At 40.7% G+C, this 27078-nt stretch overlaps 2 protein-coding genes across 23 annotated transcripts in view; one reads left to right on the top strand and one right to left on the bottom strand.

The window, feature by feature from the left end:
* TAX1BP1 (Tax1 binding protein 1) overlaps nt 1–17685 on the top strand; it is an 85100-nt gene extending 67415 nt beyond the window's left edge. For 9 of the 18 annotated variants that reach the window (XM_081534943.1, XM_081534934.1, XM_081534946.1 and 6 more), the window contains 2 exons: nt 10115–10197; nt 10810–11845. In XM_081534943.1, the coding sequence (XP_081391069.1) occupies nt 10115–10197; nt 10810–11011 (285 nt within the window). In that variant the 3' untranslated portion in view covers nt 11012–11845. Of the gene's footprint in view, nt 1–10114; nt 10198–10809; nt 11846–13358; nt 13859–17460 lie in introns of those variants that run through there. The other 9 variants (XM_081534944.1, XM_081534941.1, XM_081534945.1 and 6 more) reach the window with 2 other exon arrangements.
* JAZF1 (JAZF zinc finger 1) overlaps nt 12684–27078 on the bottom strand; it is a 331360-nt gene continuing 316965 nt past the window's right edge. For 3 of the 5 annotated variants that reach the window (XM_081534948.1, XM_081534949.1, XM_081534951.1), the window contains exons 4-5: nt 21852–22021; nt 12684–15057 (exon numbers count right to left, since the gene is read on the bottom strand). In XM_081534948.1, coding sequence (XP_081391074.1) covers nt 14881–15057; nt 21852–22021 — 347 coding nt within the window. In that variant the 3' untranslated portion in view covers nt 12684–14880. Of the gene's footprint in view, nt 15058–15515; nt 15610–21851; nt 22022–27078 lie in introns of all 5 variants that reach the window. The other 2 variants (XR_014066918.1, XR_014066919.1) reach the window with 1 other exon arrangement.

Raw genomic sequence — 27078 nt, 5'->3', positions numbered from 1 at the left:
GGGAGCCTGGTGGGCTGCCGTCTATGGGGTCGCACAGAGTCGGACGCGACTGAAGTAACTTAGCAGCATATATATACTATATACTATATTCTTTTGATTATAGATGTTCTAGATTGGAAGAAGCAAAGTGTTAATGACAATATTATGCTCTGGTGAGCATCTTTTCAGTTTTTCACTTATTAATATATCCCATTTTAAATTACAAGGTGAGCTCTTTGTTATCTTTAGCTTAGAAAGAGGAAGAAGTGTGTGTATCATAGTTTTTAGAGAAATACTCTTGTAGACATCGTTTGTATTTAATCTTGGCAGCACAATACTGATGGTAATTGAATCCGTTTATGTAGCATGCCATTCTTTTTTTCATTAGGAGATTTCTTTACCATTTAATAGATAGACCTTTTTCTTATAGCAGCTCTTGTTGGATTTTCTGTGCATTAAGAATTTAAAAGAAATGCTTTATCGTGCTCTTTGCAAGTACAGTGGTATCATGACCTGTTTCTCATTTAATCTAGTTTGCTGCATTTAATTGCTATTAACCTTTGCAGAAACTGATCAGTGTTCAGACAGGCATGATTTTAGCCCTAGAGCTCAACACCCATAATGGAGAAAAATGTATTTCTCTCTCCTGCCTTTTGGCCTCCTGTGTCCATTACTGGGAATAATTAGGAAAACTGTCAGAACTTTTGTAGCCTATTTGAAGTCTAGAGTATTATCTTACTGCTTTTTCACACCTTCACTTCACATTTTGCATATTTAATCTGATCATTCTTGGCACAGATGTTACATGTGACAAGCCCTTCTCTACTGTAGTCATCTGCTTCAGTTTAATTAGCAGAATGTTCTTTCTGATCTGTGTGCTTTGCCCTCCTGCAAACCCATGAGAAACAGTGTTAGAATCTTGTGCTCGTTTGCTGACATGCTTAAACTTGATAATGAGATGGAAGGGCTCTTAATAGGCACATTTTGGTAATTGTATTTTTTGCTATCAGAAAATTTTTCACATTAGACAAACTAATTTTCATGTATATTCAGACCTATTTTTTTAAAATTCTTGTCATTACAACAACAAAAACCACTTGCAAATGAAATATTTTAGTAGTTTTAGTTAGAATAAAGAAAGCAGATTTGAGCTGACCTGTTCCTTTTCTCTGGTTCTTTGCCCTTGGAAGTATTTAACAGCCATGGGACCCAGCACATTTGAGTTGGGGCTGAAGCAGCTACACTTACAGCCCCCTCTAGTCATACTGCACCATATCCCCCATACTGCCATAATCCCCTTCCTTCTGCACCAAAAACTTTGTTTCTGTCAGATCGGAAAAGCCTTTTATGACTCACTCCTTTTGACCTAATAGTTGTAATAGCAATAACTGTAACACTGTAATTATGATGATGGTGATAGCTACAGATGTTTCTGTAGTTTTGACAGCCAATGCTTTAATATAGTAACTCTCCATAGCTATCCTATGAGGGTAGGAACTGTTACTATTTCTATTTTAAAATAGAGGAAACAGAGACACTAACTGGCTTGCTTCAGCTCATACAGCTGGTAAGTGTATAGCCTCATTAGTTTGACTGTGAAAGCTGTGGTTTTACCACCTATCAATCTATCTAAACCAGAGGTCCCCAAACTTTCTCAGTTCATGGCACCTTCAGCATCTCAGTAAATTTTTTTTTCATAGAACCTCATAGGCCAGAAGAACTACTGATGATTTCCTAACAAATGTGTAGTAATTAACCATTTGAAAAAAAAAATACACATGAAAGCAAGTCATATTTTTCTTAAATAACCTGTTCCAAATGGGATATATGTGGCCGTTGACCACCAGATGACTTCTCAAACCTTGAAATCAGATTGGACAAGCCATTTTCATTTCCTGTTTTACATTGGTTTTCACTAGGCACCTGCTTTATATCTTAGCAACTGCCAAAATCTTAAGGGTAAGATGTCATCGAAAGGAACATAGCACTGTCTAATGTTGAAACTGTGAGCTGTCTTGAGCTAGTTGTTTACGTGGTATCTGACAGTTAGAAAATTAAAAATAATCCATAGTACCTCTATGAATTCACTGTGGTGCCCTAGCCTTCTGCACACTTTTTGGAATCATGGTATAAACGCTTACTACCCCAAAATATTATTGGATCAACACCATTGTCATCTTCTGGGAAATGAGGACTCTGCCTCCACTCCAGATCTGCAGAGAATCAGACAAAATCTTTTAGTGATCATATGCTTAATAAAGTTTGATATACTAGAATGTTTAGACCAGTCTATCAGGCAAGGCTGAATTACTTTCTTTAACACACATCTCACTTTCCAGTTGTTTTTATGTCTTTGTATAATGTATTTCCCTTCCATCCGTACTAGCTTTACTTCCTTCTCTATCTCTGAAAGACTGAGGCTCACACATTGTATTAATGTGTAGTTTGTTGGCAGCTTTCTACATGAATCCTTCACTGTGAATCTAGTATGCAGTTTTGTTGGCAGCTACCATGAATCCTTAACTGTGAATCCCCCAACTGAAGAGAGATAGTTTTGGCATATACATTTTTTTTTCTGATGAGCTTTTTAGTTTTTGTTCTCAGAAGGATCTGTGGTTTTCAAAGGGGCTGTGTGAAATGGTGTATCATCATGATTTTGATTTCCTTTTCCCTGATGGCTGATAATGCTGAGCATCTTTAATATGCTCGTTGGCTGTTTGTATATTTTCTTTGGGGAAATATCTATGTCTCTTGGCCATTTTAAAATAGAATTATTTGTCCTTTGCCAGATAGATGACTTAAAAGATCTTTCCTCCCATCTGTAGGTTGTGTTTTCATTCTTTTTGGTGGTATCTTTTGCAGCACAAAGTTTTACATTTTGGTGAAGTCAAATTTCCCTATCTTTTTTTTGCTTGCACTTTTGGTGCCATATCTCAGAAACCATTGATTTATCTAAGGTAGCTCTAGCTTTTAATTTAGGTCTTTGGTCCCTTTTGAGTTAATTTTTGGATATGGAGAAAAGTAACATTTTTGCGGGCATTCTTTTCCATTATGGTTTATTACAGGATATTGACTATCTCTGTACCATACAACAGCACTTTGTTGTTTATCCATTCTATATATAATAGTTTGCATCTGTTAGTCCCAAACTCCCAATTCAGCTCCCCTCTTCCCACTATGGCGACAAGTCTGTTCTCTAAGTCTGTGAGTCTGTTTCTGTTTCATAGATGAGTTTTTATTTGTGTCATATTTTAGTATTTGTCTCTTTCTGACTTACTTCACTTAGTATGATAATATCTAGGTCCATCCGTGTAGCTGCAAATGGCCACTCTTTTTATGTCTGGAAATTGCAACCCACTCCAGTATTCTTGTCTGAAAAATTCCATGGATAGAGGAACCTGCGGTCGCAAAGAGTCCGACTTGACTGAGCAACTGAGCACTACTACATATTCTATTGTGTGTGTGTATACATAAATAGTGTGTATATATACAGTAGAATATTATATATAATATATACTTATATATTATATATTGTGTGTATATATATACACACATCACCTTTATGCATTCATCTGTCAATGGACATTTAGGTTGTTTCCATGTCTTGTCTATTGTAAATAGTGCTTCTATGACTATAGGGGTGCATGTATCTGAGAAAAGTGACAATTGAAAAGTAATAGAGATCTTATAAAATTATTTTCCTTTTTAAAAATATCTTTAAATTACAGTTATAAATTCAGCTGATATTCCTTCATTGACATATTACAGGAAATGGATGTTTGTTGTTGTTAAGTTGCTAAGTTGTGTTCAACTCTGTGACTCCATGGACTGCAGCACACCAGGCTTCCCTGTCCTTCACTGTCTCCCAGAGTTTGCTCAAACTCATGGATGTTTGGAGGAGTTTGAATAGTAACATCTCATGAAAAGAGGATGTTGACCAATATTAATAGTACAGAGTTATGAAGGATAAAGATAAACATTTATTTAAAACTTTATGTAATAGTTACCCAGAGTTATTGGTACTCTGTTCTTATGTGTTGGTTTTGGCCTTAGTAGATGTTTCTTAAAGGATGTTCTTGAACTAAAGTAATAATTATCAACTTAGTAAAAGTTCTGTTAGGTGGTAGATCTTTCTTCACTGATATTTATTACTAGTTCCTTAATGGCTCAGTGGTAAAGAATCCGCCTGCCACTGTAGGAGATACGGGGTTTGACCCCTGGGTCAGGAAGGTCCACTGGAGAAGGAAACGGCAACCCATTCTAGTATTCTTGCCTGGGAAATTCCATGAACAGAGGAGCCTTGTGGGCTATAGTCCATGGGCAGGGTTGCAAAGAGTTGGACATGACTAAGCACCTAAACAACAAAAAATGATATCTAAATTATTTCAATTAATAATTCCTGGCAAAGGTTGAGAAATGCTGATTGTCTGAATCCTAATGATTCAAATGGTGTAACTGGGTGCATATTGATGGTTTGATCACGATTGCATTTTTTATTATGGTTGAATACATATAATGTAAAACTTGCCATTTTAACTATTTTTTAATACATGGTTCTATAGTAGTAAGTACAGATGACCCTTAAACAATGTGGAGATTAGGGGTGCCAACCCTCTATGCAGTTAAAAATCTGAGTGTAACTTATTGGTCCCCTATATCTACACTTCCTCCTATATCCATGGCTCCACATTCAAGGATCCAGCCAACTGCAGATCATGTAGTATTGCAGTATTTACTACTGAAAAAGTCCCACGTATAGGTGGATCTGCACAGTTCAAGTTCTCATCGTTTGGTGGTCAACTGTATATTCATATTGTTGTGCAACCAGTCTTGAGAACTCTTTTCATCTTGACAAAACAGAAACTCTGTATCTGTTAAATGGCAAGTCCATTCTTCCTCCTCTTCAGCCTGTCAGCTGTCAAATTTGATTATTTTAGTACCTAGGGCTTCCCTGGTAGCTCAGCTGGTAAAGAATTCACCTACAATGCAGGAGATCCAGGTTGGATTCCTGAGTCAGGAAGATCCCCTGGAGAAGGGATAGGTTACCCACTCCAGTATTCTTGGGCTTCTCGGGTTTCTCAGACGGTAAAGAATCTGCCTGCAATGTGGGAGACTGTGTTTGATTCCTCCGTTGGGAAGATGCCCCTGGAGGGCATGGCGACCACTCCAGTAGCCAGGAGAGTCCCCATGGACAGAGGTGCCTGGTGGGCTACAGTCCATGGGGTTGCAAAGAGTTGGACACGACTGAGCGACTAAGCACAGCACAGCAGCAGATACCTCATATAAGGAAAATCATATGTAGTGTTTATCTTTTGGGGATAAACAAAAAGTGGTGGGATTATTTCATTTAACATATGTCTTCAAGATTCATTTGTTATAAAGTGTCAGAATTTCCTTCCTTTTTAAGGATAAATATTGTATGTGTATATCATACATTGTATGTGTATGCCACATTTTGTTAATCCACACATCCACTGGTAGACATCTGAATTGTTCACACCTTTAGGTGAATAATGTATTGTGAATAATGTGGATATGACCATAAGTATACCAATATATCTATTTGAGTTCCTGTTTTCAGTTCTTTTGGACATATACCCAGAAATGGAATTGTTATATCATACGGTAATTATATTTTTATGATCATGATTGTGTTTTGAATTTAGTATGATTAAATGTATCTTATTGTCTAAGAGATTGGTTAAACTCGTGATATGCTTTGATAAAAAAGAATATTTTTATACACTAGATTTTGAATTGAGCATCCTGTAAGAAGTTTTGGGTTTCAAGTAGGGCTTCAATTTAATATATTTCCTTTGATTAAAAACCAGTTTGCACTAGAAAGAGCATTATGCTGATGGGTCTAAAGGTATATGAACAAGTAGGTGGCTTAGGCCTTTGTAGATTAAAATTCTATTGAAAAAATTTTAGAAAAATTTAATTATTTGCAATTGTTCATAAATACATTTCAGTGTAGTATTAAGCAGTTTTGTGAAAATACCTAGGTACTTATATTTTAAAACCTGCTATTCAGAAATCTTTTGAGTTGACAACTTTCAGTGCTAAAACTTGATTATTTTAAGTGAAAGCTTTCTAAAATAGAATACTAATAAATTTGAAGTTTATTAGTTAAAAAATCAGTATTGAATGATGTCCTCACATTCTTTTAATGTATATAGTAAAGCTGTATGATGCAGTGTTGAAATCCTATTGGATGTTTTTGGTTCTTGCCTACCTTTCTCTTTTTTACCAGTAGCCATTTTTTGTTGCTGGCAGTGAGCCTGCCTTAATAGCCTCATTTCCCTGTCTAATTTGTTGTATGTAAGCTAGTATGGTTTGGAAATAGCCGAGCTCAATGAGTAAAATGGAGTAACTGTATTTGTGAGTGGAAACTTGGTCCTTTTGCGTGACAAGACCACCAGGGACTATATTGTATTAATTGACTACTCAGATTTTATTACATCCTTAACCTATTCTCTGAGTAGGTGGTTTCTTATTTCATGAATATCTCATTATTCTATCTAGAATTCTATTCGAGTCCCTCTCCCCTTTTATTCTGGTAGAAAATAGAGTTAAGAGTTATCCTTACCAAATTATGTATGGCTTCAGTTCAGTTCAGTTCAGTCGCTCAGTCGTGTCCGACTCTTTGCGACCCCATGAATTGCAGCACGCCAGGCCTCTCTGTCCATCACCAACTCCCGGAGTCTACCCAAACCCATGTCCATCGAGTCGGTGATGCCATCCAACCATCTCATCCTCTGTCGTCCCCTTCTCCTCCCGCCCCCAACCCTACCCAGCATTAGGGTCTTTCCCAATGAGTCAACCCTTCGCATGAGGTGGCCAAAGTATTGGAGTTTCAACTTCAACATCAGACCTTCCAATGAACAGCCAGGATTGATCTCTTTTAGGATGGATTGATTGGATCTCCTTGCAGTCCAAGGGACTCTCAAGAGTCTTCTCCAACACCACAGTTCAAAAGCATCAATTCTTCGGTGCTCAGCTTTCTTCACTGTCCAACTCGCACATCCATACATGACCACTGGAAAAACCATAGCCTTGATTAGACGGACTTTTGTTGGCAAAGTAATGTCTCTGCTTTTAAATATGCTATCTAGGTTGGTCATAACCTTCCTTCCAAGGAGTAAGTGTCTTTTAATTTCAGGCTGCAGTCACCATCAGCAGTGATTCTGGAGCCTGAAAAAATAAAGTCTCAGACACTGTTTCCACTGTTTCCCCATCTATTTCCCATGAAGTGATGGGACCAGATGCCATGATCTTAGTTTTCTGAACGTTGAGCTCTAAGCCAACTTTTTCACTCTCCTCTTTCACCTTCATCAAGAGGCTCTTCAGTTCTTCTTCACTTTCTGCCATAAGGGTGGTGTCATCTGCATATCTGAGGTTATTAATATTTCTCCCGGCAATCTTGATTCCAGCTTGTGATTCTTCCAGCCCAGCGTCTCTTATGATGTTCTCAAGAGACAGGTCAGATGGTCTGGTATTCCCATCTCTTTCAGAATTTTCCACAGTTTATTGTGATCCACATAGTCAAAGGCTTTGGCATAGTCAATAAAGCAGAAATAGATGTTTTTCTGGAACTCGCTTGCTTTTTCGATGATCCAGCGGATATTGGCAATTTGATCTCTGGTTCCTCTGCCTTTTCTAAAACCAGCTGGAACATCTGGAAGTTCACGGTTCACGTATTGCTGAAGCCTGGCTTGGAGAATTTTGAGCATTACTTTACTAGCATGTGAGATGAGTGCAATTGTGCGGTAGTTTGAGCATTCTTTGGCATTGCCTTTCTTTGGGATTGGAATGAAAACTGACCTTTTCCAGTCCTGTGGCCACTGCTGAGTTTTCCAAATTTGCTGGCATATCGAGTGCAGCACTTTCACAGCATCACCTTTGAGGATTTGAAATAGCTCAACTGGAATTCCATCACCTCCACTAGCTTTGTTCGTAGTGATGCTTTCTCAGGCCCACTTGACTTCACATTCCAGGATGTCTGGCTCTAGGTGAGTGATCACACCATCGTGATTATCTGGGTTGTGAAGATCTTTTTTGTACAGTTCTTCTGTGTATTCTTGCCACCTCTTCTTAATATCTTCTGCTTCTGTTAGCTGCATACCATTTCTGTCCTTTATCGAGCCCATCTTTGCATGAAATGTTCCTTTGGTATCTCTAATTTTCTTGAAGAGATCTCTAGTCTTTCCCAATCTGTTATTTTCCTCTATTTGCACTGATCGCTGAGGAAGGCTTTCTTATCTCTCCTTGCTCTTCTTTGGAACTCTGCATTCAGATGGGAATATCTTTCCTTTTCTCCTTTGCTTTTCGCTTCTCTTCTCTTCCCAGCTATCTGTAAGGCCTCCTCAGACAGCCATTTTGCTTTTTTGCATTTCTTTTCCATGGGGATTTTCTTGATCCCTGTCTCCTGTACAATGTCACGAACCTCTGTCCATAGTTCATCAGGCACTCTGTCTATCAGGTCTAGTCCCTTAAATCTATTTGTCACTTCCACTGTATACTCATAAGGGATTTGATCTAGGTCATACCTGAATGAACTAGTGTATGTATGGCTTAGAAAATATAAATTGCTTTTTTTATCCCCTTGTCCATGTTTTATCAGTTGGGTTAACAGGTCTGATAGCTTGGTCTGAATCTAGCACCTTTGCATCGGACTCTATTGTTAGCTGATTCATGGAGGCAATAAATGATATAAGCTGTTAGCTGTTACTAAAAAAAAAAAAAAAGGTAGTTTTGAGATTTTTGGCTCCATTATATATTTGGCACCAGAAGGTTGTATTTTATTATAAATATCTCTCTTCAAGAATTTCTAAATGGAGAATATGAAGAGACCTTTCATTGTGTTTTCATTTTCTTAAATAGCATTTCAAAATGTAAAAAACTAATATATTTTATATATAGGAGAAAATATGTTCACTATTTTATATGTAGTTGTTTAAGCCGATTCATGTTACAGGTATTGTTACTGAAAGGCCTTAATCTGGCAGCCAGAGTAATGTGGCACAGAATCACAATTTACCTGTCATACATATTAAGCTTAGCATATTCAGCTGTGTATCATCTTCCCTCTTTGTATGTTTAGATTTTAAAACTGGATTTTAGTTAAAGACTTTAATTTTTGAAGTATACAAAGTACTTGTCCAGTGTTCCTCAGCTTCTCAGTGTCCTATTAGATTACTGATCCTGTTTTTCTTTTGCTCAAGTATAGCCTAAGGGAATCATTTGCCAACAGAAGTGTTTTCTCAGGTGACGCACATAGGCGGGGGAGAGTGGGGAGCCTCGCGTTTCCCCACTCCTCCCCGACCCCTATCTTTCAGGAGGGGATAATTGTCAGAGAACAGCCAAGTTATGCCATCTTCCCCTTCGTTGATGTAGCAGCAGTGTGCAAGTCTGTAAAGTGACCGCTGGGATGCAGGCATGGAAATCCAAACCAGCATTTTGTTTTTGATCCCAACTCAGATTTACAGGGTTTTCAGCAGGCTACCTTGATAATCTGTTCATCAGGTAGTTAAATATTAAAAAAAATTAATCTGATTATTTTACAACAGAGTTTTTGAGACCTGTAGTTTGGGGCATTGCTTTGCTTTTAACATGGTTTTCCAGTTGAATTTTCTCATGTATTTGCCAACAAAATACACATGCAAACCTCATATTTTGCTAGTTTTCCTTTAATTTCTACATACTGTGCAGTGGATGTATATTGTCAAAGATCCTGTCTTACACACTAGTCGGTATTTAATGAGAATAATAGGAAAAGTAATATAGTCTTAAGATTTTTATGAAAGTGGCCAGTGTATGGATGATAAAAATGTGGTTAAGTTACCTATGTATAGTTCAGAAGTCTGTTGATCTTCCTTCGTTCACACACACAGGTGTAGTACACTCCATTCCACTGAACACTGCTTTTTAGTTCAAGGTAAGACTTAGTCCACAGTGAAATACTCTGTAAAAACAAATTACTTTCAAACTTCTGTTTACAGGAAAATCTAATGACAATAGAAGTAAAGTTTTTTAAAGTATAATCTTACTTCCTTTATACAGTGCTTGATTAAATTGAGGGACTTCTGTTTGGTTTCACTTTTCTCAAAAGTTGCAAAAATTGTTTTTTGCCTAGGAAGATGAGAAAGTGCCCGCTGCTCCTGATCCTCCAAGTCAGCATTTACGTGGGCATGGAACAGGCTTTTGCTTTGATCCCAGGTAACTTCTCTCTTTTCTGTGTAGAATTGGGATTACCAGTGTTTCTCAATGTATGGTCCTTGAAAGTTTGTTAGAAATGTGTATGATCTAGGGCTGTAACTCAGACCTCCTGAAGCCAAAATTCTTGTCGTGGGGCCCAGCAGTATGTATTTTGGTGTGCTCTTCCAGATGGTGCTGATACATGCAGTCCTTTGAGAACCAGTGCTGTAAACAACTTTAGTTGTTAAACTGAGTGAGTGCTCTTGGGAAATTACAAGTTCAGTTAATCTTTATAGTTTTACAAAAGGCATATTCTGTTAGTTAACAATTGAATAATTCTTGTCACTGAGCCTCATTTCCCATAATGTGATTGTATTTTTTCAATTTGATGAGAAAAGGTTTTGTCAGTTTAATTGTAAAATAAATTTAGAGGCTTTATAAGTGGTTTACACAATTGTCAATAGCAAGCTTTTAGAATCAAGAAAAAGAGGTTCCTGGAGTAACTGAAGGAGTTTCAAGGTAAGTTAAGCTGATACTGATATTAACTAGATAAATGCAGTCTTGCCATATCTGAAGATTACTGCTGTTAGAAATCTTATCAGACGTGTAATTCTTTCATTTTATTTCCTCAAGCTTTGATGTTCAGAAGAAATGTCCACTCTGTGAATTAATGTTCCCTCCCAACTATGATCAGAGCAAATTTGAAGAACATGTTGAAAGTCACTGGAAGGTGTGCCCAATGTGCAGTGAGCAGTTCCCTCCTGACTATGACCAGCAGGTGTTTGAAAGGCATGTACAGACCCATTTTGATCAGAATGTTTTAAATTTTGACTAGTTACTTTTTTATTAGGAGTTAATAATACAGTTTAACAGTTGAAAATCACCTCAAATAGAGCACTAAGGAGACCACAAGGTGTCACTTTCGTGTACCCTCTAGGGCACTTTTCTGACCAAGAGCTACTTTGAGTTTGGTGTTACTAGGGTCAGGGTCAGTCTTTGGCTTATCACTATCAATAAACATAATTTTAACCTCTGTTAATCTTACCTGCTTAGGAAATTCTTGCGTGTTCCCCATTTTGCAAAATTATATAAATGAAGGAAATAGGGGTTATTTTAGTGTTACCACACTGAAAAAAAAATGTGTTATTTAGCAGAATATTTACAAGATTCTGTTGACCTTGTTGCTTAAGCATGACTATTAAAAATTATGTAGTAAAAAGAATTTATCATAAGTCTTGCAAAGTAATTTTTTGAATACAGAAACTTCATAATTTAGTCCATGAAAAAAATTTTTTAACCCTCTTTAGAAAGGGAGCTGCATGTAGAATGAGATCACATGTTTGCAAGATAGCAATGATAGCAACTATCCTTTTATATTTGAGATGTTTGCTTTAGGAATTAATAGAAAGCATATTTTGCTAATTTTATGAACTTTAGAATACCTGAATAATTATTTTAAAGCCATCCTAAAGTTGTGTTTCTGTCTGATGGGGAAATGGAACAAGATATGTTGGTGTAATTGTTTTATATTAAATGATCTACTGAACAGTGGTGGTTGTGGCGTAAAAATCACAGAAAATGTATTTTTTTTTCTCATTTTCCTGATAAGAGTATAACTTTAAAAAAATGTTCTCAGTAAGTGATTAAACATGTAATGCATAAACCCAAATCAAACTAATGTTATTTTTTATGTCTTTGATGTGTATAGTATTAACATTAAAGTGCACACACTTTTAGAGGTATGTAATTTCAGTCAAATCTATTTGTGATCATCTTGAATGTCTTTTTGGTCCTGGGTCTTAAATTTTCTGAAATATAGTGCTCTTTTAGAATATAAATGTTAAGAATTTAAAATGTGGACTTTTTGATTTTTCTTTTTGTAGTTATTAAAATACTTAAGCTTGTCTTAAGCATACTAGTTATCTAAGATATGAACCTAATAGTATAGTGGCATTTTGAAGTGCTATATGTAAATTGCATATACACCATCTGACTTGTATTTGTTTCTAGGAGCAGAATTTGTGTATCATTGAACTCCTTTAAAAGGTTTGAGTCCAAAAACAGTATTAGGCAGTCAGGTGCCAGGTGTTAGGACATGGCAGATCTGGGATGCTGTGGTGGTGAGGAATCCATGTTTTAAGCTTCAGGATTGGTTATAGGCTAAGCAGAATATATTCTGGTAAAATATGTTCAACAGTGGGAACAGTTAATAATTGTGGACCATGCTAACCTAAAAGTATACTTTGAATAGTATAGACTTACTTACTACCAGTGAGATGAAATTGTTCATACTAACCTATTTTTAAGTAGTTTCTAGCCTCAGGCTTACAAGTACTTTATTAGTGATAGAAAAAACAATGTGATCTATGCAAAACATCGATGACATCTACATGTGTCAGCTGAATCCAAAAAACGGGCAGCCTAAGAACAAGGTACTGAATGGATGTTCGTTTCTGTCGCAAACTAGATGATACTGGCCTTGATGCTAATGAAAATAAAGAGCCATGTTTATTTTGGGTCAGAGGCAGTTTATTTTAACTGTGATTTCATTTACAAGCAGCTTTTCTTGACAGGAATTTTATTTAGTTGCCTTCAGTTCTAAAACAAACCTTTGTCGCTTTCAAACTTAATGTGCTCTGTCCCGAACAAAACATATGAAAATATAATTTAAAGCACAGTTTTCACAGACACAGTACAATACATTCACTATACACGGTATAACAAAATAGTCCCATCCTTACCTGTTTAGTAATACTGTCACAATGAATAAGTAAATAGAAACTGGAATTTATTTTATAGTTGAAAGAAATCTAACATGCACAATGACTAATGACTGTTTAGCAGTTGAACTACTGACCCAGCCTACAAGTTTCTTGCATTAGAAGGAGCAAAGCTAGATGATAATTGTTGGCCTAAAAAATTTTGGTCAATTGTAGGTGGATTATGAAATAGCCAAGTAGGGCCTTCTTATGCACCAACTAGTTGCTTCTCATGTCTGGATCACCCTTTTAACACAAGGATAACACTGTACGTTCAGGACCAAGACTACTCGTAAGAGATCTGAGGAAATTTTTAGAGGGCAGTGTCTTGATAAATACTTTTAATTCCCTCATTATGAGGGACTCACAACTTAAAGATATAGAAGCTTACCCATCTGGCTAACAGAATTGTCTTCCTTTCAGAACATCTGAAAAATTGACACCTGCTTCCTCCCATCTGTAAGACTTTCAACAAATGGAAACACGGGAAGAAAGTTATTTTACAAGCATTTTGAGTTTGATTTTCACCAGTTTTGTGGGCAGTTAGCTGTCTCAAAGCAATTTTTATTGCATAATTAGGCAATTGGTAAACTCATGTTTAAGGAATAGCACTTGGGAGAAATGAACACTCAAGGCATGATGGTATTGTTGGTAAGAAAAACTTCAGGAATGGTCCAGACGTAGTTACACTCTTAACGGGTCATGGATTAGTCACTCTTTGACCACCTGCTGCAATAAGCACTTAATTGTCAATAAGGCTCAATTTCATATTTCAGCAAAATGTCTTATAAAGCTAAACAGACGTTTCCAATAGAATACAGACATCTACAATGTAATGGAAAAAAGTGCCTTTAAAAAAATTCTAGAAACATAATGAGCATGAAGAGGTGATAGGGGTCTTAATAAAATGTTCCTCTTTGAAACGTGCTTGGAATTTTCTTATTTGCAACCCACAGGTTGGTTGGGCAGTGGTTGCAAGAATTGGCAACACATAAAAACATTAATCCGTTGGCAATAGAGAACTACAAAGTGCTTTAAAACTTCACCAAAACTTCACCTAAAGATGAAGATAGAACTAAATTTTACACACAAAAAATTTGCACTTAAGTATTTCAAAGTGTTTCCTAACAGATTTCAGGGAAAAGTATTTAACTAAACTAGTATCTTGGTCCACAGATATCAATAGGCATAAATTGAATCCCTTGCACCCAGCAGGCACTCAATGAATGTTAAACTAATGCATGAACTGAATAGACTTTTGTACAAAAATGCTATTTTATAACTCTAAAATGATAGATGGCAAGATTTTCAGCCTTTTAAAGGGCATAAGGATTTGCACAATAATATAAAACACAGAAAGCACACCCTTTATGTATGTTATTTAAATATGAAAATATTTTTAGCATATTATGTTAAACATTCTTATTTATATTTCCGTTACCTAAAGTCTTTCTACTCACAAGTACTAACTCCATTATGTAAGGCATGGTAACCAGTTGGATAATGAAGGTATTATTTTGGTTTTGAACACAATGAGTTGATGTGTTGAAAACGTCAATCACATTATAATCTTGGGGGAAAAAAACCTCAATGCTAGCCCCTCCTCCCCCCTCCCCAGTTGATACCACTGCAATACAACTAAACAATATGCAACATGCCCTCAATTTTAATCTTGTTTTGGGGAAAATGTGCTGAAGAACCTAGAGCTTTTTGTTTTGTTTAGCACCTTATATCAAAGTAATGAAAATGGGTATGATGATTACATGTGCAAATGTACAAAATCATTAACTCTACAAAGATACATCATTCCAAAATTACAGAAAAAATTTAAAGCATGCATTTAATTCTTTAAAGGGTTGCTGAATGCTTCCCTTGAAAAAAGGTGGCTGTTTTCAAAATCAGCAACTGCTGGTGAGGATTTCTTGGCACAGTTACGACCAGCATGTTATTGCTGCATCTTCCTGATAATCTCAGCCGACACCGGGGGATGGAAATTGATTGTGTGATGCCGCAGGCCCTGAGCTGTCTTGTAACTCTTACCACAACGACACTTGAATGGTTTGCGGACACGAATCTGTGTTCTGTGACCATTCTTAGCATGGTACTTTATGCCATTCACATTCTGTGGAGAAGACAAAAATATCATCTGTTAAATGGGGTCACCCAATTGTCTGATGGTGGAAAACCTTAGTGTGGGTCTGACTGCAACTGGACATCTCTCAGATGGCAACTGTATACAGAATAGGCTTTTGTGAGCTCCAGTTGTGACCAAAGCAGTCCAGTGTGTTCACCGTGGGCTGTGCAGACAGGGTTATGCACACAGCTACCCCAAGGCCATTTCAGGTAGACCTCAGTTACTCTGAAAGTACTGGGTTTGAGTTTTACATAAGATACATATTTAAGACTCATGGACTGTAGAGGCATAGTTCCCTCTGAAGAATGTTGCCAGTGAACAATTATATAAATAAATCCAAGATAGCCAAAACAAAAAGTCTAAAGAAAACAAAGGTTATACAAAGACGTATAAATTCTTGACTGGAAACTCAGCGTGTCTTGCTCCCAGCCAATCATAATTCCTACCTTAGAGAATTTTTGTTCTTTTTCTACTCTGCAGTAAGCCTGTATCTCTGCTGATTTAAATCCTGCCCCAGCACAGTCGTGTGTTAGTAAGCACCTGTGGGCAGACAGGACGCTGCTTTTATTTATGTACTACATTCCAAACATACAGTGAACTTTGAAAATGTCAGTTTATGAAATTCTTAGCAACAGAAGACTTCCAAACTTCAAATTGGCATACAAATCCTAAATGATACATGAAGTATCTGCATGCTATCTGGATTTCTATTCGTTGGTTTTGCTAGCATCACATGCACATTCTATTTAAGACCTCATGCCTAGAATCACTGTAGATTTAACCAAGTTACTTTTCCTTTATCCCAATTAAATGGCGAGTAAATAGACTCAGGGCATTTAGTAAACTGATGGAAGATTTATGGAAGAACAAATGGCAGAGGTGGTACTAGAATACAGAACTTAATTTCCAGGTCAGCTACTGTCAGCTTGAGCAGTAGGGGGAAAGAAGAAAACACTTGATAGAGGAAGTTGTTGAGCACAGATCACTGGAAGCGTGGGCTATTTTTCAAAGTATTACCTGAGTGTAGGCCCATTGAGCCTAGTTCTATGCCCAACTAAAGGATTCCAACATAACCATCTTCTACTTCATAGGATGCCCTTGTCGAGCTCCCAAAGAAGAGGAACAAACTGCTGCTGTTTAATGAGCATCAAGCACAGTGCCTGGCACATAGTAGATGCTCCACTAGTATTTGAGTGAATTTGTTAGAACATGCTTCATTCTGGAAGAAATTGAGAGATTTGCCATGAAACAAAATATGTTCAGTGGTTATCACTATATTTCCCTATTGGAGACAGACTGTGCACATTAATTCTTTTTAAAAGTCCTATGGAAGAGAATCCTCTTGATTGTTGAACCCAGGGGTGACAAATAGCAACCGGTTGTCTATGCTTAAAAGAGTCTTGTAGGCTGGCTGGTGAGTTGAAGCTCAAGGACAGACAGAACTTCTTCCCTGAAGGCCCAGCTGTCAGCCTTCTGCCCCTTCAGCCCTTGTGGTTCTTGCATTAATCCCTGCATGCAGGGTGAGGAAGCCCCTCACTGGTCTTCTAGAGGCATGCTAGCAACTAGGAGATTGCCATGGTAGGGTGTGGAGAGAGCAGTAACCATGCAGAATCCGACCCATTAAGAGAGACCAACCCCTTGCTGCTCTCCAGCCATCCTACCAGGAGCCCAGGCACGTGGGTAAAGAAGCCAACCTGTGTATGTAGCCCCCAGCTAGTACCCCACCGCAGTGGCATGAGAGACCCAGGGGAGAGCCACCCAGCTAGGGCCAACACACAAAGAGAAGCATTGTTTTTTATCAGCCCATTATAGATAATGGAGTACCTCAGGGTTGCTTCCTGTGGATGAGGAGTTACTAAAACATTTCACGGGGAACTTGTAAGAAGGATCATTATAAATCCAGGTACCCCTGTGTGTTTAGCAACTCCAACAGGACCAGAACTCAAGATACTCCATCCAGGCTGTGGTTTTTTCTTTTTTTAATAATTAAGTGAGGCAAGGTGTGAAACTAGAAATTGCTAAAGCCATGAGAAACCTGTCCGGTGTGAATCCAGATCTGGAGTTCAGCAGGGGAAGGTCATGTCCAGGGTTGAGGTGATTCCAATAGGGTCTGTGGTCTGTACCCAGCTTGAATGTAAATGCTGTGTTGTGTGTGGCTGTGGGACTGACACATACGTCAGCTTTATTACTCTGGAAAAATCAGGAAACCAGCTACACGTGTGGAAACATGGCAGCTCTGGGTTGACCAAAGAGCCTAAAATAAACTACCTTACCAACTATCTCTGTGTTGCTGTTACTTAAAATGTTCACAAGTGTCATGGGACACCCTTATCACAAATGTTAGTTATATTTCTAATCAGATGTAACATCTCCCTATCTGTTCATTCACAGATAACTATGGGAACTTCACTTTCCAAGATTCAAAAGCTTCGCTGACGCTCCTAATTGCAGAGATCCTGAAATGAGTTTGGTCTTTGAAAAATATTAACAATGACAAAAATAGATGTCAGGCAACTTGGAATGCTTATTAAATCCTCTGATCTATGAAAAGGAGAAAGAGGATTAAGCTCTGACAGGGCAAGTAATGTCACTAACAGAACTTTTTCCTCATGCCAAGAACTTGATATCTACTGTCTTATTTAGCACTTGGGTTTTAACTAAAAACTGACACTCAGAGAAGCTGACTTGACCAGATCACGAAGCTGGTAGGTGGCAGAACCAAAATGGGAACCCGGGGATGCCTGGCTCCAGAGCCCCTATCTCCCCCAGAGCCATGCACCTAACGTGCTATTAATTAGCACAGCTAGCTGGTGGTAGTCCCTGAAAAAATTCTTAAAAGTTGGGAAGGACTAGGACACTCAGTCTGGAGAAAACTGTCTATCACTTACAGTGATCTGACCCAGGAAGGGACAGGGCAAAAGGTACAGAGGAGGACCTGAGGTGGCATTGGTTCTTTTCCATGCCAGGAACTCCCTGCCTGCTGAGGGAACTGAGCCAATCCGAACAACAGAATTCTACTCCAAATCAAATCATGAGAGCTAAAGTTAGGACGCCACACACTGGGCCACCACGCCTTAACTATTTGATCTCTGTCAATATTCAGGCCTGTACAAGTACAATATGTAATGTGTACCCTTGATATAAAACCCTAACTTTTAGTTTCCTGTGAACCTTGACGTTCTACACAAAGGAGAGGATGAAGTCATTTGGGGATCTGAGGTGGAAGAAAAAGGAAAAAACCAAAGCTGGGCTTGGCGATGGTGAAAGTGTTAGTCGCCCTGTCGTGTCCGACACTCTTTGCGACCCCATGGCCTGTAGCCCGCCAGACTCTTCCGTCCGTTGGATTTTCCAGGCCACAACACTGTAGTGGGTTGCCATTTAAGTTAAAGTTAAAACAGTGAAGGCATGTGGAGCAGCATGGTGACACCCCACCTGCCCCAGAGACGGCACTGCAAGTCCTTCCTCTGTCATACTTGACATAGCAGCACATGGGATGTCCAGGGCAAGTCAGGTGGGAGCCAGGTCTTTTTCTCCCATGGTTATTACTGTAATCTGTGTTCAGTGTAGGTAAATTGTAGACATTGAGAAAGTAGAGAGGAGCATAAGAATGTATAACAATCACAGTTTAACATCAGGTGTTTTCAATATTTTTTGCTGTATATATGTATATGTATATATATATGTGTGTGTGTGTATATATATAAGATTGGATTCCCTCATCAATATGTTTTGAAAATAGCATAAATTTCTAGGAAAATTATGGAACTGAAGAATTTTAATATTTTTAAAAGCTCTATTTTCTGCCAAGTTTTATCCAGAAAGGTCAGTTATGCTCCCACCAGGGCTTCTAGGGGGACCCTCAGGAGAGGCAAGGAGATTTAGATCCACTGAAGGGGAGAAAGGCTGAAGTGTCCTTCTTGGGAAAACCTGGAGCTACATGTGTGCTTGACTGTGTATCTACACAGATGCCAGAGACCAAGCTTGCTCCATGCTGCTGAAATGCTGTGTTCTCTGTGTAGCCGAGGACTCTTTCAGAGAAACATTGTGCAGAACCAGGGTGGATGGAATCAGCTGTGCTCCTGTCCTGGAATGTCAGTGAGGAGCACAGAAGAATGAATCGTGTCGTGGCTTTGGGGTTCTCTTGGTCAGTGGGGAGCCTACATTGCCCCCCACTCCTTCCCCATGCATTTTGTCTTTATCCCTTTATCCTTAGGGTATTTACTATGTCCAGGACATGAGATGCATGCAGAGGGGTCTTTGAGCTGTAAGCACTTGGGCTAATAAGGTCGTAAGTGCTCTGCCAGTCGTGTGAACAGATGAGGTAGAAAGGTCAGATGACAGAACTTTAGGATGGGGGGCAACTTCAGTCTGGGAAGCTGGTAAGGGCTTCCACAAACACTTGAGCTGTGCTTTGAGAAATGGGAATGAAATGAGGAGTGCTGACGAAGAGAGGAGGGGAAGGGGGCATTTAGAGGCAGAAGAATTAACATGGGAAACAACTGTACTGCTACTCCTCTGCCCTACTCTATATGAAGTCTGGGGAGTTAGATGCTCATCTTCTCTCAGTTCTGCAAATGCCAATGAAATGGTGAGAAGAGCTGATCCTGAGTCAGTGCCCAAGAGCCTCGTGGATGAGAGACCCCCTGCCAATAGGCAGGGTAAGGAATGAGACATGTCTGAAGGTAGCTGTGGGAATGAACAAGATGGCAGCTCTTGTGGATTCTGCCTGACACCACAGCGCACCAGCGGATCATGCTCTCCTCTCACCAAAATCCACTCCAACAACCATGCAGTAAATAAGGTGAAATAATTATACTAGAGAACACCACTGCCCTGCAGCCAGTCACTTCCCAGGAGAAAGAGTGAGACTAAAGAGTTAGGTAATATGACTACCTTTACCTCAAGCACCTGGTTAGGAGAAGCAGTTATGCATTTGTTCCTGTCCCATGCACCATTACCTGGTATTCTGGCCCAGGAAAGGAAACTCACACTTCCCTCATGGAAATCACGACCACTAATTGCCACCCATGTCATTTGCCAGTCTGTGGTACTGAAACAAGCAGCCTCCGTAGCCCAAGTTGCCTGCAGTTTTCTTTGGGCCTTAGATGGAGAAAGAACACTCCCCCAAAGCCTTCATCGACCTAGATGCAAACAAACTGCAGGAAGGCAGAAACTACTGGAAATTCAAGAAAAACAGAAGCAAAAGAATAATGACAAGAAAATAGAAATGACCACGGGAAAGGGATGTAAAAACGGAATGAAGCCAGAGGTGGGAAAGAGAGAAGGCTTCATCCTCTTGGGCCAAAATTAAGGGTGTAGCTTATATTCCCCTGCCTCATTTTTTGTTTTTCAGTCAGTCGCAGTCTGGGTTATTACTTTGCTCCCTCTTTTAACTTAGCTGACGTGTGAGCCACCCCTAAAACAGTGTTTGGACCCTTGAGAGAAGGCAGCAAGACAGAGGAGCACGGTGCACCAGCTCCCAAGAAGCATGGAGGTCAGGCGCATCCAAGGGCAGGCGGGATACAAGAACAGTGTCCTTGTCCAGCTTTCTCCATTTTCACATAAGAGAAAATATTTCTGCAAGCAGAGCTGTCCTCTGGACAAACTAGCTTCTTGAACAATCCCTTGGGCTCCTGGATTCCCGAGGTAACCATTTCATTCTTTTCCTACCCCCACCCCACTACCACGATGCCTTCTGACCCACAGGAATGTATATGTGCACCGGGGACACGGCACAGTGCATCAGGACACACTCATGGGACCTCACATCCCCATCCTGGGGTTTCATCTGGACTTCCCATGATAAACATTTAACTGTGTTCAGAGTTGGTGAAACCCTGAGCCACTTACTTGCCTGTGATACATTTGTGTTTTATGCTTTAATATCAGGAGCAGGTATAAAAGTACTGAAATAATCTTGTGTGTGTGTGTTCAGAGACATATGAAGAGGGAATAATACAGGAAGTGCTTATGCTATCATATTTTTCAAGCCTTCCTTTAGAAATAGTCTGCTGAGCTTTGAGGAAATTAGCATCTCATCACAGATACCGTATCTGTTTTTGATTTTTACTTTTTTCAAAGTTGGATTTAAAGAGCCGCTAATGCTTCATGGGAAGGTTTGCAGATTTGTTTTCTTGAAATGTCCTCTGGACCCACACTTGAATGTGTGGGTATTTCTCAGTGTTTTGTCCCTTAGAGTTTTTCTCAATAGAGAATTTAGTGCTCCTGGCTCCCCTGACACCCCAATCAGGCCTGCAGAGACACAGGTTTTGTGCTGTCTACAGAGACTTTGCTGAAGCTAGAGCTGATGGTTAGGTGTGAAAAATACCAAAGGCCCCCTTTTCCTCATCTCTTTTCATGCCAGTGGGGGGAAGGGAGCAAGGGCTTCCCCAGCTGGAAGAAAATACCCTACAACATTTTCCAAAAGGGCTCTGTGAACCGTCTGTAGGCTTTTAAGACTTCAAGTCGTCTTCTGTGAACCACTTGCAGAGCCAGCCACTGGGAAAGGTGTTTGGCAAACAAATAGGTGACACATTTGATATTCTGCCTGATTTGACATGAATTTGAAGAATATCAAAGACATGATCCTCTTACAACAACAAAAATATCTACAGAGATCAGTAAAGCGGAAAACCCACCCCGACACCAGAGCTAGCCCTGACCTGAGGGCAGCCACGCACCTAATCGGTTCCGCAGCGGGAAGCACCTGTCCCCAGACTCAACTGACACAGAACTTGCCATTTTCCATCCAGTTATGCCACGCGAGAGGGTATTTCTTTTACCTTGTATCTCTTTTTACATCCAGGAACTGGGCAGGCAAAAGGCTTCTCCTCCCCTCCGTTCATGCACATGGAGCTGAGGATGGCTTCAGAGCTGATGGCACTCTCTGTGGTCCAGGACTCGTCGCTGTCTGACTCCTCATAGTCCACCTCCTCCTCATCGTACTCGCTGCCTGCAGGGCCAGAGCAGAAATGCAAGGAGCGTCAGGAGCGTCCCCGCAGGACAGGAGGCACGGCAGTGAGGGGACAGGCAGCTCCGACTGCCCTGGAAGAGGACATCTCAGGCACCAAGGGACTGCAAGGGCATCTAGTCCCGAGGACAGCCCTGAGGGGGAGGGTATCTGCTTTTCCATCAGAGAGACCAGAGTTCTGGGTAAGGAGGTAGCTGTGCAAGAACTTGAATGCAGTTCTTCAGCAAAGGTGATTGCAAAGATGCTGAAACCAAATATAACCAACCACGACAGATAGACCCCCTGCCCCAACACACACACACAGGATACACATGACACTTCAATGAACAGAATTCTGTCCCCTTAGTTTCATGCTTTATCACCATAGTAAATACAAAAACTTGTGGGAGGGGGTTACATTTTACATTTATTAGGTATTTACACTTCAGTGGGAATTCATTTCAGATCTTTTTCTTTATAAGCTGAGCTGGGAAGACCATGAAGAAATGTGGCACTAAAGGGGGGGTTACCCCAAGCTAGGGAGCAGGGGGCTGAAACACCCAGAGCTCTGAGGGCACAATATAATCATTATCAGGTCCAGCTAGAGGAAGACCCAACAATTACCTACCACACCTGTCCCCAGCAAACAGCACCTGCCTTTCAGTACACACCACCTTTCCTGGGAGGGAGGGCTGGCTGAGCCACTGCAACCGAGAGCTCAGAGGCATGTGGGTATCCCCTTGTACCCTGAGGTTAAGAGCTCTGCTCAGAACTGAATTAAAAATCTGCCTCACCGACTTCTGCTCAGCATGGAGGGGATGGAGAACCACTGCAACAAGCAACCCCCCCCCTTTTATTTTAACGAGGTCTACAGCCATTTATGCGGAGTTTTTGCACAATACAACCCTGAAGGACATAATTCTACAGATCATAAACAGTGTAAAATAATATGTTGACAAGTTCTAATGCATTTACAAGCCTCGTGGAATAAATAGGAATTATAGCACAACATTAATAAGAATTATATGGTAGCAATTACGGTTGTGAAATTCATCCCCCAGGTGTGAAGCTAAATTGCAGCAGGGGCCCGCCTGGGTGCTCACCGTGGGCTCCCTCTGCTACATCAATTATTTCAACACCAAATATTGGCACTTTTATTGGGTTTCATTTTAATAGGCATTAATAAGATTGTTTGAAGAGCCAGTCAAGCCAGGAACAAGGACGCCAGCATGAGGCGAACATTTAAAAGGACAGAGTCGGACACGCGAAAGTGACTTAGCAGCAGCAGGAAGGGAGGAAGGGACGTCAAGGTGAACGAGGGCCTCGTATGTTTTAGGCATGTTAGATGCATCATCTCATTTAACCCTCCGGTGACCCTGTGAGGTGAGGATGACTGTCACTCTCATACACACAAAGAAACTGAGCACCGTGTGGTTCAAGAGCTTACACATTCTCAATTAGTGATTAAGGGAGTCAGTTTCCCCCGGGTGACATTTTCATGGCCTCCAATGCCAGCAGCTCTCTGGCGGTGGGAGTCGGGGGAGGAGGGTGTTTCTCAACCTCCATGTTTCTGGTCCTCCACTATCTACCATTCAGAATTCAAAGCAGCCTATTTAGAAACTTGGGCGGTGCAGAAAAAACAACCAGGCAAAAATGAGGCGTTGGCATTCAATATGGGTTTCAGTAAGCCCTGCTGTGTTTGGCTGGAGACCCCAGGGATCAAGACAGCACAGGGGTGCCACTCTGCCAAGACCCTGAGTCGGTCTGTGAGCAAATCTCAAAATCTGTTTTTCAGTAGGGCACCGTTAGGACATTTTACTCTTAAACAAATGCCACATGCTGGTGTCCTTTAAATTGCTTGTTAGAAAACTATAAATACTCTTTCGCAAAGCTCTTCCAGTAGGATTTGAGAAAGTGAGAATGACTAATTTACCCATCTAATTGGGCTAACTTGTTAACCTGAATACCGAGAATCGCACAACATTTACAACTAGGGGTGCGGGGGGTTGGGAAAGAAAGCCTCAGAACAACCGAGGGCTTAATGAAGCCCAGCAGAAGATAAAACTTCAAAACTCCTCGGGATCAAAAGGGGCCAGGCCCGAGGGATTGATCCTGTGGACACAGCTGCCTGGAAACCACGTGGCATCCAGTCCCAAGTGTTGCAGGAAGGGGGACCACCACATGAGTCACCATCCACATCGGGATGCCTTCACGAATATAGGCGTGCTCACACACCACAGGGTCCTCTGGGTGCTTTGTGAAAGTGCCTGCCTGGGATGGGAATTGAGAAGGATCTGTTTCTACTGAGTTCTGTCCTGTAACACAAGCTGAGCAGTGCATGGCCCTGGGTTCATGCCTTGGCTGGACAGTCAGCTGAGTGACTACCTGGCCTCTTCTTTCTCTTCTGTGAAATGGGGGAAAGACTCTTCCCTTCAGTTTAATTCAAGGGTTAGAATTAATGTTGATAAAGCACCTGGCACAGGAAGCCATAGTGAGTGCTCAAAAAACAAGACAGGACCTCTCTGGTGGTACAGTGGATGGGAGTCTGCCTGCCAGTGCAGGGGACATGGGTTCCATCCCTGGACCGGGAGGATTCCCGGTGTCGCAGGGCAACTGAGGTGGTGTGCCACAACTGCTGAGCCAGCGAGCCTGGAGCCTGTGCCCCGCAGTGAGAAGGCGCTGCAGTGAGAAGCTCGTGCACCGCAACAAAGAGAAGGCCCTGCTAGTCACTAGAGAAAGCTCTCGTGCAGCAGTGAAAATCCAGTGCAGCCAAAAATAAATAAAACCGAAGACAGTATAATATCGCTTTTGTAATAATACTACCCTATAATATTACATATAAAATGATACTATTTTTTAGAAAAGCCTGTTGTGAAACCAAACAAAAAATAAGAAAATTCGGAGCTTTGGGAAACTGCACTAGAAAAACTACAAGAAGGATGCCATGTCACAAGAAAGCCATGGTGCTCCCTGAGGACTGTTCATGCAGACACATCTACAGGGGCCAGGCTAGGAGCCCATGTGATCCCTGGTGCTGCCACAGATGAGCTGTGTGACCCCAGGCAAGTGCACCTCTCTGAGCTTTAGATTCCTCATCTGTAAAATGGACTGATACTACTACTTCCTCTTAAGGTTGTTGTGAGGGCCAGCTGAGTTCCTGCTTTTAAAAGGATCTAGAACAATGGCACATCATAAGCATTGAAAAAGTATTTGATAAATAAATTGGCAAAAGTTCACATGAAAATTTTCATCCACTGTTCCCTCATTCTTTCTTGAGGGTACTCGCTTTTTTTTTTTAAACAGAGGAGGTAGGGGGTAGGGAATCTACTGTTCCTTGTATTCCTGTACTCCAAGTGCTGTTGCTGTTGTTTAAGTTGCTCAGTTGTGTCCAACTCTTTGCAACCCCATGGACTGGAGCCCACCAGGCTCCTCTGTCCATGGGATGTTCCAGGCAAGAATACTAGAATGGGTTGCCGTTTCCTCCTCCAGGGGATCTTCTCAACTGAGGGATCGAACCCAAGTTTTCCGTGTTTCTTGCATTGGCAGGCAGGTTCTTTACCATTGAGCCACCAGGGAGGAAGCCCACCCCAAGTGCTACCCTGTCATCAAACAAGAGGAATGTCCCCAGTCATGAAGATGAGTCCTGCAATTAGAGGGCCTCCTGCAGGTCGAGGGGGCTGCTGTTCCAAAAAGCGGCACATATTCAGATGCTGGCATCCGCTTGGTGGTCACATCTAGAAAACTTGCCAGCAGGGCCCACAATGTCTGCAGAAAACATCCGAGGGCCCCAAACCTACTGCTCTTAAGCTCTTTTCACACATCTTTGAACCCTAGGAAACGCTAACCCTAAGTGAAAGTTACAGCTTTAGCTGAGAAGTATCTGGGCCAACCCTCTCTGCTTTGCTTCACTCATGTGCTGATGTCTTTCCAAGGAGAAAAGTCCACTCCAGCCTGGTTCGGTTTCAATCTTGGCTTCATGTGCCATCTCAAAACAAACATCTGAATGAAGGGATTCCCAGCACTTGTCACCCTTTGCTAGAGAATCCTGCCACTCCCCACACCATCCCTCATTTCAGGAAAGCAGGATGGAGCAAGGCTGGCTCTCCTAGCAGTGGTCGAACAGCTCTTGGATCCTATATCCCAGCCAATGAAAAACTGGTCACTGCCTCCTGAAGAGGAGTGTGAGTGAATATACTGATTATAAATGACATACAGACCCTGATGCTGGAAAGATTGAAGGCAAGAGAAGAAGAGGGCCAAGAGAGGATGAGATGGTTGGATGGTATCACCAATTTGATGGACGTGAGTTTGAGCAAACTCTGGGAGATGGTGATGGACAGGGAAGCCTGGTGTGCTGCAGTCCATGGGGTCGCAAAGAGTTGGACATGACTAAGTGACTGAACGACAACATTTACTAATATATTATTGTGTAAAACAGATAAGCAAATAAAAGGATGAGGATAAAGTAGTTTAATCAGTTCAGTTCAGTTGCTCAGTTATGTCCAACTCTTTGCGACCCCATGGACTGCAGCATGCCAGGCTTCCCCGTCCATCACCAACTCCCAGAGCTTGCTCAAACTCATATCCATCCAGTCAGTGATGCCATCCAACCATCTCATCCTCTCTGGCCCCCTTCTCCTGCCTTCAATCTTTTCCAGTATCAGAGTCTTTCCCAGTGAGTCAGTTCTTTGCATCAGGTGGCCAAAGTATTGGAGTTTCAGCTTCAACATCAGTCCTTCCAATGAATATTCAGGACTGATTTCCTTTAGGATGGTCTGGTTGTATCTCCTTGAAGTCCAAGGGACTCTCAAGAGTCTTCTCCAACACCACAGTTCAAAAGCATCAATTCTTTAGCACTCAGCTTTCTTCACAGTCCAACTCTCACATCTATACATGACCACTGGAAAAACCAGAGCCTTGACTAGACAGACCTTTGTTGACAAAGTAATGTCTCTGCTTTTTAATATGCTGTCTAGGTTGATTACAGCTTTCCTTCCAAGGAGCAAGTATCCTTTAATTTCATGGCTGCAGTCACTATCTGCAGTGATTTTGGATCCCAA

Source organism: Giraffa tippelskirchi, chromosome 10 (genome assembly GCF_054371585.1).
Source record: "Giraffa tippelskirchi isolate mGirTip1 chromosome 10, T2T-mGirTip1v1.2.pri, whole genome shotgun sequence".
Lineage (NCBI taxonomy): Eukaryota > Metazoa > Chordata > Mammalia > Artiodactyla > Giraffidae > Giraffa > Giraffa tippelskirchi.
This window is presented reverse-complemented; position numbering and strand designations above follow the sequence as displayed.